This window comes from Phragmites australis, chromosome 10 (assembly GCF_958298935.1).
Source record: "Phragmites australis chromosome 10, lpPhrAust1.1, whole genome shotgun sequence".
NCBI lineage: Eukaryota > Viridiplantae > Streptophyta > Magnoliopsida > Poales > Poaceae > Phragmites > Phragmites australis.
In genome coordinates this window covers 30,259,773-30,276,533 of record NC_084930.1, presented here as the reverse complement: position 1 = coordinate 30,276,533, position 16,761 = coordinate 30,259,773, and the positions used below count along the sequence as shown (strand labels likewise).

General features: G+C 44.5%; 3 protein-coding genes across 4 annotated transcripts; all 3 read left to right on the top strand.

Annotated features, from left to right (window-relative positions):
* Nucleotides 1-234: 234 nt before the first annotated feature.
* LOC133930661 (probable tyrosine-protein phosphatase DSP2) lies at nucleotides 235-4,610 on the top strand. The gene is made up of 5 exons (XM_062377355.1): nucleotides 235-596; nucleotides 676-769; nucleotides 3,737-3,794; nucleotides 3,883-3,926; nucleotides 4,024-4,610. Exons 1-5 carry the CDS (start codon nucleotides 241-243, stop codon nucleotides 4,195-4,197), a joined length of 726 nt encoding a protein of 241 aa, XP_062233339.1. The 5' UTR covers nucleotides 235-240; the 3' UTR covers nucleotides 4,198-4,610.
* A 152-nt stretch (nucleotides 4,611-4,762) lies between these two features.
* On the top strand, nucleotides 4,763-10,100 carry LOC133930660 (lysM domain-containing GPI-anchored protein LYP6). 2 transcript variants are annotated; one of them, XM_062377353.1, is made up of 5 exons: nucleotides 4,763-6,595; nucleotides 7,348-7,465; nucleotides 7,556-7,717; nucleotides 7,799-7,830; nucleotides 9,656-10,100. In XM_062377353.1, exons 1-5 carry the CDS (start codon nucleotides 5,929-5,931, stop codon nucleotides 9,889-9,891), a joined length of 1,215 nt encoding a protein of 404 aa, XP_062233337.1. In that variant the 5' UTR covers nucleotides 4,763-5,928; the 3' UTR covers nucleotides 9,892-10,100. The 2 variants fall into 2 exon arrangements, with proteins under 2 accessions (XP_062233337.1, XP_062233338.1); XM_062377354.1 differs by lacking the exons at nucleotides 7,799-7,830; nucleotides 9,656-10,100 and having other exon boundaries at nucleotides 7,556-7,721.
* Nucleotides 10,101-11,272: 1,172 nt separating this feature from the next.
* LOC133930659 (aspartic proteinase nepenthesin-1-like) lies at nucleotides 11,273-13,131 on the top strand. The gene has a single exon (XM_062377352.1). The coding sequence runs from the start codon at nucleotides 11,643-11,645 to the stop codon at nucleotides 13,008-13,010; it is 1,368 nt and encodes a 455-aa protein (XP_062233336.1). The 5' UTR covers nucleotides 11,273-11,642; the 3' UTR covers nucleotides 13,011-13,131.
* Nucleotides 13,132-16,761: the final 3,630 nt, after the last annotated feature.

The window sequence follows — 16,761 nt, the reverse complement described above, 5'->3', positions numbered from 1 at the left end:
AGGTTTATCACCGGAGACGACTGAATGAGGGCGAAGGCTAAGGAGCTAGCTGATATGGGATGACATCGGTTGAAGAAGCGAGCGCAGCGGGCATCGAACTGCGTCCAGCGGGCGGAGGTTGAAAGAAAGTTTAGAGCCATCGCGTGAAAAAGAGAAAAAACCAGCCATCTCGAAAAAAGCAATCTCCTTTTTTCCTCCCTTACCATCCTCGCCTCCCCCTATAAATAACCGGCCTTCCCAATGCGCCCACATCGCTCACACCGCACACGCAGAAACCACCGCCTGCTGCTCTCGTTTTGGTGGCTCTGCCCTCCCCGTGCGAGCGAAGAAGCCATGAAGCTGGAGGTCACGCCCAAGCAGAGGGCCCTGGAGGTGGAGCAGAGGGAGGAGGCCATGGAGATGAGCGGCCTGGAGCTGTGGAAGCACGAGAAGCCCCCCAAGATCTGCCGCATGCCGCCGCCGCCGCCGGAGTGCGACGAGGCGGCGCTCGTGCCGCCGCTCAACTTCGCCATGGTCGACGACGGCATCTTCCGCTCCGGCTTCCCGGAGACCGCCAACTTCCGGTTCCTCAAGTCCCTCAACCTCCGCTCCATCGTGTGAGGGCCTCTTTTACTCTCTGTCGCGTCTCTCGAGTCCTCGAGTGCTCGTGTGGCTCTGACCGTTCGTGCGCGCCAGGTACCTGTGCCCGGAGCCGTACCCGGAGACGAACACGGAATTTCTTGAGAAGAGCGGGATCAGGCTCTACCAGTTCGGAATCGAGGGGCGCAAGGTAACGAAACGATTAACGACCTGACCTGGTTTCACCAAATTTTCTGCTGCTTTGCGGTTGGTTAATGGCAATTCGTGGAGAAGTAGAATTGCTGTGGACGGATTAAATACGGTTGCTTTCGGTAACATACATGATCCACGGCCTGTTTTCCCCGAACCGACGTTGCTGATCATGTCGTGTTGTGCATCCTAAATTAGTACTAGTTGCACTTCATAGTGATGATTTGGGGGAGAATTCAATGCTTTACCGAGTGAAATTTATTTGTTATTGCAACTTAGTTGCCTGAAGGGGTCCATGTGTAAATCTTTTCCAAGTAGTGCTATCTGGAGAAATTTCAAATTTCACAGAGAATCGGTCGTGGTCCCTTTCAGCATTGTTTTAATTAATCAAGCCAGCTGTGCTGCAGATTTTAAACAATTCTTTTCCAAATATTCTCAAATATTTTTTTATTGGTGTGTTCCTGTGAATACAAGACTGCAATGCTACCAGCGAGTGTGCATCATTCCTTTTGGCTTGGAGCATCTCCACTGGTGTTGCTTTTCTTCCATTTCTTTTCCTTTTGTGAATTATTTTGTTTTCGTTTTTTTCTTTCTGTTTCTTGTTTCAGTTATTTTTCCACTATTTGTGCAAAGTAGGTAAATCATGCAATTACTTTGATACAAGGAGTTTCTTGTTGGGACCTCACTGTTCTGTTCATGTCCTATACTCCTTAGAAGTTTGTTAGATTTTTTTTCTGGGCAGCTTTACTGATCTCAGAGAGGCAAACAAGCAATTTTGCTGACAATACCAGTTTTTTTTTTCTTCTCCTTTTTATTGTGAAAATGCATTTCTTTTCGTTGCATTGAAGATTTACTTTTGAAAAAGATAACTTTGTCACACTTTTGCAACCTAAAACCCATGAGTAGTTGGCAATATATTTTTGTTGCCTCAGCACCTTGAGTTGTTCTGCTTCCATTTGTGTTTGGCAGCCTAATCTGTAATTGGCTCACTAAGCTGCCAAATGCCCAAAACTGACTGCAGATATCCGAGACTCCAAGTTGTAATGGAGGTGTAAACAGCATACACAAATTGAGTTCTGAAGTGTATTAGTTTATCTGTGTGGGACAAGTTGCATGATATTTTTAAAAGACGTCTGAGTGTCTGACGATGCAAATGCATAACAAAAAAGGGGCATAAAAGGCGGGCTGTAGTTTTCCTCTTTGCTGATGGTGCCTAGGAATAGATACACTGACTCATTGCATAATGGTAACACAATGTGCATCCATACATATTGCTGTCCATTGTCTAGTTTTGTTGCTGATGAGAGGAATGGCACTAACAGCATGGGTCTGCTGCAGTGTTCCGAGAAATATAGATCTGTTGATATAAAGTGCTACAGATTAATCTGAGCATGGAAAAACTGGATTCTTTTTACTGGTAATTCGTTCTTGTAACCAGGTCCGGAGTCACTGTTCTGCATCAGAACATCATGTAAAATTGTAAGTGTCTGTGTAAATAATTAAATTTACATGTAGGTACAGTTGGAATTGCTTTTCCATGTGTTTTCTTTTGTTCCTTGCCCTGAACTACAATTGTCATGGTACTGCAAAAGTGTTTTCACCCTCATTCAGAATATTCTTATGTTATGTCACCTATGCATAACTTGGATATGCAAAGATTGTATCACTTCGTCAACTTCTGTTTTATGAAAAAGGTTTTGAAGGGGAACATATATTAGCTGAAAATGTTTTGTAAGCTGTATTTGTGGCTGTTTTTGAGGTGTCATTACTTGCTGAGTTTCTTAATGCATCATTGTATCATATACATGTAAATGCAACCAAGTTTGTAGAAACTGGCATCTGATTGGTTTTTGTGAAGTGGTGGCTGCCAGTTTTTGATGAAATATTAGTTAAAGTAGTGACAATTTGTCAATATGCATTCATTCGTGCCTTAGATATTCTGAATTCAAAGAAAGTTTGTGATTCATTTTTCTTTGGAAGCTGGTCAATATTGGCTAGTTTGTAATATCTGAAAATTTCATTCTTCCGTGTGTGGATTGATGCTATGAATTGAAAGAGAACACAAAATTCACAATTGTTTTCTCTCTGTTTTATTGTTCGAAATTTTGAAGTCATCCATGACATAATGCATAAGTGCGAGAGAGGAAAAAAAAGCTTTGTCAACTATCATTGAATGGTTGGGAGTGGTTTGCCATTCATATGAACCGGCTGATTGCCTGGTTTGGTTGTTTCCTGTTCATGAACTATGACCTGCTGGGTGAACCGTTCATAGGTTCATAGCTGTCAATGATCCATGGTTTGATACTTTGGCCACTATAGGCATTGTCTGATCAATTTTTGGATATCATTACCTGCAGTCTGCAGGGGATTCCGCATGTAGCTCTCCTGATAAAAGAAAAAAAAACCTATGCATGCGCACCAGGATGATTGACCTCCTTCCAAATCTAGGTTTACGTCATTCCAAATTCTAATTTTATTTTTGTGAGGAAAACTTTGACATCTCATAGACATAGCAAAGTTGTTTTTTTCTTTCATTAATTAGTAGACCCGGTTGCTTAAAACCACTGAAAGCTTGAATGTATAGCTCACCATCTGTCAGTTTTCAAGGAAGTGGTCATCTTGTATCTCTTCTGACTTCTATTGACCTTGCTGCATTTCTGTCCAGTCATGTTTTCCACCAATGTGCTTCAGTAAACCTCCTTCAATTTCTTTTTCCTTCCATGACCTGCTAGTGGGACATGGATAAGAAAACTGACTGCTTTTGACAGTGACAGGAAATGAACCTTTTGAATACTGTGCTAACCTGTAATTAGTATTTAGGATAGTCTAACTTTGTACTTCATATTTGTCTCTTAAATATGGTTCTTGTTACAACTGATAGCTCTGTTTTTATGAAGTTTTCGTTTCATCCCAAGTCCTGGCGCAGCTCATGAATGGTCTGATAACGCCTTAAATTCTGTTGCTGCAGGAACCATTCGTCAACATCCCCGATGACAAAATTCGAGAGGCGCTCAAAGTTGTCCTAGGTACTGCATCGTTCTGTAGACTGAACATCTTGCACACTTACATCACAACATTACAGATCTCACTCCTATCCTGTTCTCTTTAATTCAGACCCAAGAAATCAACCTCTGCTTATTCACTGCAAGAGAGGCAAGGTAAGCTTGATTCTCATTTTAAAGTTTGCAGCTGGCATCTCCCAGGAAAATAACTTTGCTCTTCCAAACTAACTGCTGAATGTTTTCAAATCTGCAGCACCGAACTGGCTGCGTCGTCGGATGCTTGAGGAAGCTCCAGAAATGGTGCTTATCTTCAGTCTTCGACGAGTACCATCGCTTCGCTGCTGCTAAAGCGAGGATTACTGACCAGAGATTCATGGAGCTGTTCGACGTCTCCAGCTTGAAGCATCTGACACCTTCACATTGTTAACCAAGGCACGCGATCGCTCGATCCTCCCAAGTCCAGTACATCTCCCAGCCTATCTCCCTGCGGCCACTGAACCGATTCAGCAATGAATAATTTTGGAAACCGGTAGAATCCATGAGGTAGTGATGAGACCATGCAGAAAAATTGTGTTCGAGAGGTTTAGTTTCCCCTGCTTAGCGCACTGCGGAGCCTAAGAACCGAACAGTTGTGGTAGGATTGCGAGAGGTTCTCTTTTTTGGTAACTCTTGCGAGGAATTCACCATTGTTTTCGGGTACTGAAGATGTACTCGGGCAGCATTGCTCGGTGGGAACCAACTTTTCTCAGAATGCGAAAAGCTTGGCTCTTCTGTTTTTTGAAAAGAACTGGCAGGACAACTGCCAACTATATTAATAATAAGAAAAATCTGACAGGCTGACATGTTTGACTAATTGAGGGAAAATCAAACAAAATCACAAAACATAACGGGTCTAGCAAAACTAGGGTAGAACACTATAAAGACAACATTACAAACTAATCCAAGACGGCTATAAGAGCCAACTGACGAAAAAACACAATAACTGAATGACTTTTTGTGAAATAATAATTTTGAATCAGTAAAAACATGTCTTTGGATATTCTATAGGAAAAAAAACACGGGAACTTTAAAGTGAGTTAAGAGGAGACATAAAATGTGATGTTACATCAAGCTTTTAGAAGGAAATGAAACAAGATGTTTCGACTAAATTTTGAAATCCCCCAAAATTTGAACTACAAAATTGTATGCCTCTACAAGCGGAAATTATTTAAGAACCAGTCACCTTCGTAAGTAAAAGTTTGACATAAGAAGCAAACAAGTAATACAAAAAGTGAGATATAGAAGAGAAATAAACTCAAAATGACTTCGTTTCAAAAGATTTTTTGTTTTAAAAAAACCCAAAATAGCTTGGGCTTTTATAATGTCCTAAAGCAAATTGGTTGGATCCGAGCATCCGGCTCAAGACAGCCCAAACTTCGTCCATTCCTGAACTAAAGCCCATTTAATTAGAAAAAAGACCCTCTAATATAACTACACTATAAAACTGCTAACATGTGAATTAACTCTTACTGAGTCTTGTATATCAGTGACGAAGTCACCTATAATGTTAGACCATTTTCAAACATATTTCATTCATTTCGTTTTCTTTTCAATTCCTTTTCATGTTCCTATTTTTTTTATCTCAAAACAGCTTATTTTCGAGAAGAATCGTGAAAGAAAAAAAAAAGAATCCAATGCTAAAAAAAATAATTTTAGAAATTTCTCCGTAACGAGACATTAAAATGCAAAAAAAAAACCAGAACCGTGAAGGAAAGCTCGGTTACGTTCGGCTACAGTGGCTATGTTTCCGTTGAGCAAACGCGGCACGGCGACCAAGGGTGGCCCACAAATCATAGACCTGGTCACGAGACACCTATTTCCCAGTCCCCGCACAAACGCATGTTCCGGCGAAGAAGTGTCCCCATCGCCCTCGCACGTTAGCTATCCAGGCTGTTGTCTCACTGACAAGTGAGCCCGCTTCACACCAACCCCACCAGTCATTGACCTCCACACGGCGCCGTGTCTTCCCATGCTTCCACACACTTCACCTACTCCCCACCCACCACACAGTTCGCTTCCGAGTTCACACTTCACACTTCACACTGAGAGCGGCGAGCTCGAGCTCGAGCTCCCGCTTCCGCTGCTCCCGAAGCCCAAGCCCTAAACCCCTCGGGCCCAAATGCCGACGCGGGCGTCCGCGGTGGCTGCGCTGCTGGTGATCCTCGCGGCGGCGCTGCGCGGAGCGACGGCTAAGACGACGATCGAGCCGTGCTCGGGCGCGGACGCTTGCCCGGCGCTGCTGGGGTACACGCTCTACGCGGACATGAAGGTCTCCGAGGTGGCCGCGCTCTTCGGCGCCGACCCGACGGCGCTGCTCGCGGCCAATGCGCTCGACTTCGCCTCCCCGGGCGCGGCCAATCGCATCCTTCCCGCGGGGACGCCCCTCCGCGTGCCCACCCGCTGCGCCTGCTCCGACGGCATCCGCAAGTCCGTCGCCGTCCGCTACGCCGCGCGCCCCGCCGACACGCTCGCCTCCGTCTCCGACATCGTCTTCGCCGGTCTCGCGTCCGCCGACCAGATCCGCACCGCCAACGGGCTCGCTGCAGAGGACCCAGACGCGCCGCTCGACCCCACCTTGACGCTCGTCATCCCCCTCCCCTGCGTCTGCTTCAACTCCACCGACAACAGCCTCGCTGCCGTCTACCTCTCCTATGTTGTGCGAGTCGGGGACACCGTGCAATCCATCGCCGCGAGCCACGCCACCACTGTCACGGATATCAGCAACGTGAACGCCATGGGGAACCCCATTGTCGCGCCCGGCGACATCCTTGCCATCCCATTGCCTGGTAAATAATCTTGCATCGGATGGGACCGAGATTGGAATCAATTGTAGTGGCAATTGCAGAGATTTTTTTTGAACTGATTTGCAGATAATTTGATCAGTGACACATGGCAACATTCCACCATTTTCCCATTAAATTGACTATAAATTGATTAAATTCATATGATGCTTTAAGTTCTGTGGAGGTCCAGTTCGCCAATAATCACCCAGCATTTCTTATGCTTCTGATTGCGGATAACAGTAGGTCAGGTAAAAATGACCTGAAGTATTGGTTCTCAAGTACCTTTGTGAAGGGGTAGTTCTGTAAAGGTGCAATTTGATGTTACTTTAGGCCCTGTTATGCTGCCTACTGGAAATTTATCCTTTGGATTTTACAAACGTAGGATGCAGACATGCCTTTAAAGTACTGCAGAAAAACGGTCCATGGTTGGGACAAGCCTTGCTTGCAGCTGCTAGATTGTGAAAGATAAACTTTTTCTGTGTTTGTGAGGTACAACCGTGATTCATGAATGTTAGCAAGCGCTGCTTTGAGTGAATATAATATTCATTGCGCTAGCTAAAATAGCATATCATTATAAATGTTCAGTGTTAGGTCTTTATCTTTGATGGAAGGATCGTTCACTTTCACAGGTGTTCATCTTTTTTCTCATTGTGTTCAATAGTAATAGTTGAGTTGGACACTTTCTTATTCGGCAGTCCTCTCTGCTGATCAACACTTCCTTTCTTATGATATCTGCTATTTATTTCCTTGATTAGCTTGCGCATCGGCGTTTCCAAACTCTGCTTCAGACTATGGATTGCTTGTGGCAAACGGGACATATGCGCTAACTGCTGGTAACTGTGTAGAGTGCAGTTGTGGGCCAGCGAATCTCAAGTAAAGTTATCATCTCTTTTGTTCAATGTAGTTTTCTTGCTTTTATCTGTTTTGGGCTATAATCCCCATTTTCTTCTTCTTCTGCACCAGTTTGTACTGCACGCCAGCTTCATTAACAGCATCATGTTCAAGTATGCAGTGCACCAATAGCAACCTAATGCTTGGTAATGTGACTGCACAACCCACTAGTGGTGGCTGCAGTGTCTCGTCTTGCAGCTATGGTGGCTGTGTTAACGGAACCATCGCAACATTGTAATCAAACCATGCCTAATTTTTTTGTTTTTTGTTTTTTCTGAAACTCAAAGATGATCACATCTTACTTTGAATGTGCAGGCTATCCTCTGGTCTTCAACCCACATGCCCAGGTTTGTTGTGTTGTCTTCATTTCTATTGTGCTTCATATTTGGCTACAGAAGTACCAATGCAGTAAATTTCAGTCCTTTGTTCAAAGTTCCTTTTGAATGCCATCATTGACTTGTCCGGAGTTGTCCTTTTGAAAGATCCATCGAGAAATCTTATTGTTTAATGATAACCTATAAGACTTTTAGGGGCATTGTTGGGGATCAGATAATTAATAAATACACATACTACCTAAAACTACGGTAGTGTCTAACGATGGAATACCCATAAATCACAGGTCATACACCCATACGGCATATCTATATTTTCCATGAGATAAAGTAAGCTAGAGATCTACTTCCGGCGATTTATCGTGCACTACAAAGAAAATATCCTCGGAAAAATCTTTCAGTTTTACGGGAGATATATTCAGGGAAGATTCATATCCAAGATTCTAGGCGAGGCACGACTACAGCTAGGGCTATATAAGGAGATGCAGGGAGCTTGTTAAGGGATCCGATTCTTTGGACGCAAGACACAAGCTTCAAGAGCCCAACAACGCAACCCTGCTCAAGATCCAACACACGGAACAACTCGCCGAGTAGCCTATGAATAGATCTAGACACACCTCTATTGTACTATGTGATTCCTGAGATAATACAAGGCGAAAGCAACAACATGATGAAGGGCTATTACCCTTAGACTATCCTCAACCATATTCCCTTCATTTTGTTCCCTTCCTGATTCCCTTCCCCGTTCCCATTCCCTTTATTTCCTCTCATCTCCAACAGCTTCCCTTCGAGGGGAATCGCGAAGGGAACGGAGAGAGAATCCCGTCCTGAAGGGAATGACCCTGAGAATCCCGTCGTGAAGGGAACCGTGAAGGAAAACCGTTGGGAGCGCTGAAGGGAACAGGAATCCCTTCACGACGGGAATCTGCCCGTGAAGGGACTCCCTTGGGCTTGGTCTTAGGGGGACCTAAACCTATCTAATCCCATGTTCATCGAGCTCTCTACGATTTGAGTAGTTGGCCCAGATATCCCCAGTTTTATAAATATTTGCTTAGATCAATTTACCAACCTTCCATGGCACCAACTTTTTAAAAGAAAGAGATAATGGGATAAAGAATGCTCTTGATGTGTGATTGCAAATTTAAAGAAAGAGATTGATGTCCAAGTATATTGGTCTGGCCCTTTGGTTTAGATTCGGGTCGAACATAGGTTTGACATCCTTGTGCTTAATCTTCAAGATGATCCCCCTTTTATTAGATAGGTGGTTGTCATCAATCTTGTTTCCTTTTTGGTATCAAAATTACCCATGTCTAATGCTATGTACCTCTCTTTAACATTTGTATACCTCTTTATTTAAGGCAGTACCATAGCAAACCCTACTAAATAAATGAAGTGCTGGTTATTTAGCTAAAATTAAGCAATCACAATATGCAAGGAGCTTGTTTTTAGATAATGATGCAAGGGGATGGATTGTAGGTAGTTGGCATTTTCCACTTGATCATTTTGCTTGAGTCAATGAGTGAGTTCACGCTTCTTATCTAAAAGGAAAAAAGAGAGGAGAGAATATATATCTATTGCTCACTAAAAAGGTGTTTCTGGAACACTGTGATATTGTAATTGTGAATTACACATTGAGCTCTCCTAGTGTTTGATCAAATAACACGAGAGCCAGAGCTTTATACTTGGTTCTGAGTGTATCACTGAGAACAATGGAAATCTACCAACAGTAGCATGCTTCATAGATATTGTTGCCTCATTTGCCTGATGTGACGCATCATCAATTCATGTTTTTCATCATTATTAGTTCTTGTTGTTTCAATCATTTCAATTATCAACGCAGGACCGCATCAATTCCCCCCACTCACGGAGCTGCCTACTGCAGCAAACCATGGTTTCTATTCTCCATCCCCAGCACCAGGACCTGGAGAGGCAGGTGGTGCGATTCCTGGCACATCAGTGCCTGGAGGATCCAATGTTTCTTCTGCAAATGGCCCTGCCGGAAGTGTCTCACGAGTGCCTTTGATGAATCAACCACACTGTATCCTCCTCCTTTTCATTCTTTCCCTAGTGTTGTAGTTGCAGATGTGAATTCCTGTGCAAAGTATTGCTGGCTGCACTTGTATTGAAACTGGGGGCGTCATTTGGCCAGTTGGTGTACAATCTCTTCCTCCTATTATTGTTCGGTAAAACCTTCAGTAGAGTTTCGCATCCTACAGGTTCGCCTGTGCCGAAGCCTACTGAAAAATCAAGGGAAAAAAATACAAAACCCCTCCAAAAGTCACTTAGATTTTGATTTTCCTTCCAGAAATTGTTTTGTTGCAAAAAAAAAAAACTCTAAAAGTTTGGCTTTGTTGAAAAAAAAACCCTTAAAAAATTAAAAAAATAAAAAATCACAAAAAAAATTCTAAAAAAAACTAGAGATAATTTTAAAACCTTTTTGATTTTTTTTCCAAAAATAATATCATTTGCATCATATTTTATGGAAAGGAAGTTTGAAAAAAAAGAAAAACGTGCAGCTTATTTATTAACTTATGTTATTTTAACTTTGTCATGTCTATCATTATTTTTCCTATACAAATTATTGTTTAAGTAAACTAATAAAAGTGGTTTCACTAATTTTGGAGTGTTATGGATTAGTTATGAATTAATCTATCTGTAATATATTTACTCAATCATACACGTTACAATAACTATTTCAAGATTTTATGTATTTTTAGAAGATAGAGTATCATGTAAGAAGACTAAAGAAATTGGTTTCATGATTTTTGAATTAGTAAATAATTAACTATGCATTTAACTCGAATTAATAAATAAGTTGCACGGTTTTTTTTTCAAACTTACTCTCTACGAAATATAATGCAAATGATATTAATTTTGAAAAAAAAATCACAGAAAATCTTAGATTTGGCTCTAGTGTTTTTTAAAATTTTTGTGATATTTTTTTGAATTTTTAGGAGTGTTTTTCAATAAAGCCGAACCTTTGGGGTTTTTTTTCAACAAAATAATTTTTAGGAAGTTAAAATACAAATGACTTTTTGGAGGTTTTTACATTTTTTCCAAAAATCAAAGATCCATCTCAAGTTTTTGAGGGCCCTGGTACGAGGTGGAGATGGCGAGGTCATGTTCCCGATGGGAGCTAGCCCACTTAGGGCACAAAGCTTATTGCCTGCTGCATCTGCTAGCTAGGCTCTAAGCCACATGTCCTGAAGGACAGCATCCGAAGGTGGCCATAGCCTCATAGTTGAAATTCTCATCCCATTATCTGAACAAAGGAGGCATGCAATATATCCTGGAGGGGGCCAGGTGAGAACCACAGAACGTGATATCCTCTGTTTATCACGAACGGTGAGTAAGACAGTGCTTGTCTATCTCACAGTGCTGCTGCTGTCGTGTTGCTTTGTCACGATGATCTCATGCAAATTCGCGGTTTTCCGAAACTCGTTTTGTGGGGTTTTACCAGCAAAAACGTCAGCTAGCTGAACAATCGGATGCCCTCTGTGTCCTCGCATCGTGTTATGGATGCTCATCCTTTCTTCCCCGCACTAGAGTCTGCACAACGACTAGCCGACGTGTTCTGCTATACTTGCAAATTCAGGGCTACATCATAGTGAAACCTTTCTTCGTTCGTTCAATCCTCGTATACCTTTCCATAAAGTATGTACGGTACATGTACATCTACAACTTGAGTGTCACTTCTTTTTTTGTTTCACATTTTCACTCTACGAGACTCATATTTTTCAGTCATTCAAGTGAATGGTTCCATCGCTATATATAATCCTCTGGTGCAAGTTCCAACTCAATCTCAGCGAACTAAAACCTGCTGTGCTATGTGCACTATGAAGGACTCGTCGATGTCGCAGCTTTTGGCCTATGTGCTCTTCCTGACGATCTTGCTCACCTCGCCGGCCACCTCGGCCGCCGGCCTCACCATGCGTGCCGACCTGACCCACGTCGACAGCGGCCGCGGCTTCACCAGGAGGGAGCTGCTCAGCCGGATGGCCGCTCGTTCGAGGGCCCGCGCTGCCAGCCTTCACCAGCGCGGCGGCCACTACGCCCACCCGGCGACCGCGCCTGTGGCACCCGGCACCGTCGGCGATTTCGGTACCGAGTACCTCATGCACTTCAGCATCGGCACGCCGCGCCCGCAGCACGTGGCGCTGACGATGGACACCGGCAGCGACCTCGTCTGGACGCAGTGCACACCCTGCCCCGTCTGCTTCGACCAGCCGTCCCCAATGTTCGACCCCTCCGTCTCCAACACGTTCAGGGCCGTCGCGTGCTTCGACCCCATCTGCCGGCCGAGCACCGGTTTGCCCGTTTCTGCGTGCAGCATCAGAAACTCTCAGTGCTTCTACCTCTGCTCTTACGGCGACAAATCCATCACGGCGGGATTCATCTTCAGGGACACCCTCACCTTCAAGGCGCCCAACAGCAAGGGTGGCACAGTCGCCGTGGCGGAGCTCGCATTCGGCTGTGGCGACTACAACACCGGCGTGTATACTTCGAACGAGTCCGGCATCGCCGGCTTCGGCCGCGGGCCGCAGTCGCTGCCATCGCAGCTCAAGGTCGGCAAGTTCTCGTACTGCTTCACGTCCATGTTCGAGAACAAGACCAGCGCGGTTTTCCTGGGCACGCCGGACGATCTCCGAGCGCACGCCACGGGGCCGATCCAATCCACTCCGATCATACAAAGCCCTGCGATCCCAACCTTCTATTACCTTTCGCTCAAGGGCATCACCGTCGGCAAGACGCGGCTGCCGATCAACGAGTCAGCGTTCGCTCTCAAGAAGGACGGCTCCGGCGGGACGATCATCGACTCCGGCACGAGCTTCACCACCTTCCCGCAGGCTGTGTACGGGCAGCTCCAGAGCGCGTTCGTGGCGCAGGTGCCACTGCCCGTCTACCGCAACACTTCAGAGGTCGGCGACAAGCTGTGCTTCTCCTTGCCGCAGGGGGTGGACGCCGCGGAGAAGGTGCACGTGCCGAAGCTGGTCTTCCATCTGGAGGGTGCGGACATGGACTTGCTGCCGGAGAACTACATGGTGGTGAACGGCGGGGTGATTTGCCTGATGATCGACGGGGCGCAGAGCGACATGACGCTCATAGGTAACTTCCAGCAGCAGAACATGCACATCGTGTACGACGTGGAGAACAATAAGCTGCTCTTCGTGCCGGCGCAGTGCGACAAGCTGTGACACTTGTACCGTTGTACGTACGTGATGCGCAAGCGCGTGCGCTTCTACCTGTGTTAGTGCAAAATAAAAACGTCACTGTCCATCGAACAAACATTGGGGCCGACGTGGGAATCTTTACGAATTCCTGACTGGAATTTAACTGTTTTACGTTAATTTCCTGCAAAAACTAGCAGTGCGGTCCACGTAAATCGTACGGCTATACTTGCTATCATATATTTTATAGTATGATATCCCCTTCGATCGAAAGCATACAAGAACCAATATTAAGCATATAGAATAATCACTCACAACTTGCACGGTTAGAGTAATCTACAGAGTCTAGTTTGAACCACGTAGCCATATATCACTGCAACAGAATAATTCATTCATGATGGGTCATTAGTATCGGTTAGATCAGAACCGATACCGATGAAGTATCAATTTCGGTTCATAACATTCTTTGCTCGATTATTGATTGAGCCAGGTTGAACCGACACTATTACTAAGTATCAGTGTTGGCTTTTGACACAAACCGGCACTGATACTATCACTGTCAGTTTATAATTTGAGCCAATAGTGAATCTTGGAGTGGACCTGAAATTTTGATATGCACTCTGATTTTAGCTCGTGCCCTCAGGTCCGCCTCGATCTCTCTCTTTCTCTCTCCCTTATCTCTTCAGGCTGGCCGCAAGCCCGCACACCATCCGATTCTCTAAGTCCCAGCCTCCCTCATCGGCCTCTCTCTCTCTCTCTCTCCCCCCCTCTCACCGGCCTCCTCCTCCTCCTAGCCTCCCCCACCAACAACTCCGCCCCTTGAGAGATCCACGGCAGGATCCGACGGATCTGGCTATGGATCTCGCTAGTGGCGGCAGCGGTGGCGGTGCAGGTGAGGTCGTGGCTCGCGGCACCACCAGGAGCAAGGAGAGAAGCCATAGAGGAGCTCACGGTGGATGTCTTGCTCGAAGGTGGTGCCGTCCGGCGGAGGGTTGTGTCACCTTCAGCTCCGACTCAAGTTGAGCCGACCATCGTGATGTGGTGCTTCCTGGGAGCTTTAGCCGTAGGTTGCTGGTTCCCTATGCATGCGATTAGTGCAGAGCCGCTACCTAGCTTCTGCTATGCCACTTTGACTAGCTCTAACCGTCGTCTGACTCTGCTCTGGTCGTCGCCTGTCGTCAATGATCCCCCAAATGAGTCTCTCGTAGCACATAGATGTCCGACATGTTTTCATCATCATGAATCCCTGGCGGGAGCATGATTCCGGTGAGCCCCAATGCCGCGTCACTGTAGCCCCCTCTCCACTGTAATGGCTTGGCAGGCACAACTGACTTGCTAACCAGCCCAGTGGCCAAAGGACATATCTCAGTGGGCCAACCCAACTGCCAAAAGCCTGCAAAGCTGAGCGGCCTGACCCTGTTGGGCTGCTATTGTGTGACTTGGCTCAAACCCAAGCCTAGGCCCAGTGTAGTCCAGTCTAGCACTATACAGTGGGCCCACATCACTGTTTAAGGTTCCACCTATGGGCCTCATAGATGAATAGTGTTATTTTCTAATTTCTCTATTTAATTCTAGGTTACATTTTTCGAGAGTCATAACTTCTCCATTCTAACTTCGATTCTGTCGATTCTTTTATCTAAATTCATCTAAATTTGAGATCTACCTTTCTATCACAGTGTGGTATCTATTAAGGTTCATTTGATTTTTCATTTGATGTTATTTGATTCTTCTTTAGTATAGACCATCGTTAATCGTAATCATGTTTGCAAAACTGAAGGATTTCATAGAGAACCCAAATGATCCTGACTTCGACTAAGGGCTAGAAGAAGACTTTGGAGAAGGTAAGTTCTATCTTCTTGATTATTTTGAGCTCATATTTTCAGTAATCTAATTGATCAGCTTAAAATTTAACTTATTATCGCATGTGCTATGTACTATGTTATTTCAATTATTTACAGTAGTTAAATCATATCCAACAATGGCCATACCTCAAATGTCATCATCCAAAATACATATAACCTTATGATTTATCTGTCGTTATATATATTAACGTCGAACGACGTCTCGATATCTAGCATGCTTATGATGGAATACATTTCTTAAAAAATATCGCCAGTGGAATACATCTCTGCAGAGACATCGCTTAATTGATTAATTAATTCAATTCATATGTCATGAATCTTTGGTGATTGTGGAAATCCTTGATGTGGTGTGGGATACAGTGGGTGGTGTGTAAAATAGGTGAAAACTGTTTTGGCGGGGCAAGTAGAGTAGTCCTCTGATGAGGATGCTCTCGGGGGTTTGAGTTACCTCTGTAGTAGATGTCTGCCATGGCAGTATAAGTACCGAATCATTGCACCACATGCTAAACCATCCTAGTGCAACCATACGTCATGTATAGACGTGACTTGATTTTTCCTTCTCCCGACCAAGCTGGGCATCCTACTAGGAGGGCAAGGGGAGCAACGAGGATCCAAGTGACTATCTGGCCCGCTACTTGGGTGTTGCAGACTGGGCACTTACAAAAGCTTATGAATCTGGCATCACGTACAAGGTTACTGATACTCGATATGCCTCGTAGTATAGTCCAGCAAAGAAATATGATTAAAATGTCTTGGTATGATTCGCTCCTCTGCTTTGCAACAGTTGAATGTTGAACATATCGCGTGGGTATAGTGTACAATCTCTACATAGTGTAAGTCTATTTGAATAGTTATATCCATGGTCATAGATATGTAAAACAATGACCTCACTTGATTAGACTTAGAGCGTCAAGCATGTGTATCTTTGATGAGAGAGTGTGTGGACTAGATATCTATGTGGTAAGATTCCTGGCTCGATCTGTCGGAAGTTGTATGATACTACAGGTACACCAGACATAATGATAAGGATTATGGAGCGAGATGTAGCCGTTTTCAGGACTGAAAATCCTCCATATATACCTTATTACCTTGTTTAAACTATTTCAAAATTAACAATAAAGAATAACCAAATATCTACATGAAGCTACTTGGCGCTTAAAACTAAACCGTAAGCCCCTTGCAATAGTATATGCCTTCCTAAGTATCTTTTATATTTACTATTGCTATCATTCAGATAAGAAAATGGATGTTGGTTTCGCTGGAGACAATGGTTCGGATGAGAAGTAGATTAGCGGTCACGTTTGCATGTTAACTGACTGTGGCTTTGAGTAGTTCTTGCGTTGTGGTTTTGATGGCCAGTAGGCTATGCTTGTAATATACCGTATGATTTAAAGATTTATTTACTTTTATAATCTTAATATATTTATGTACGATATATAACTGTGATGTCACAATTGTTTACATATCAACTATTTAATTTAGAGACTGATATAGAAGGTATAAAAGACATCGAGAAAAGGGTCTTACAACAATTATGGTGTTAAACAATACACATGTCTAAACATATGTGCCACGCTTAATATGTGGCGTAGCAAGTTAGGAGGAGCAACCAAACATCGCCTAACTGAGGAGACGAAGGATGAGCTGCAGCAACGGAGAGGGAGCAGAGGAGTACTGGCGGCGGCGGCGGCGGAGAGGAAGAGGCGGCGACATTGTTATTTTGCCAAAGCGAGTCGAAGGGATCGTTCTGTAGCTGCAGGTCTTTGAGGGTTTTGTGGGCTGGGCTTCATTCCCCAAGCCCCAAAACCACGAGCACGGAAGTGGACTTTTGCGGACCGTTTCGTGGGTATCTTTTTGCGGGGCGGGCTGGCGGACCTCGAGAATAAGCCCTCTTGGGGGGAGTGTCGCACGGCACG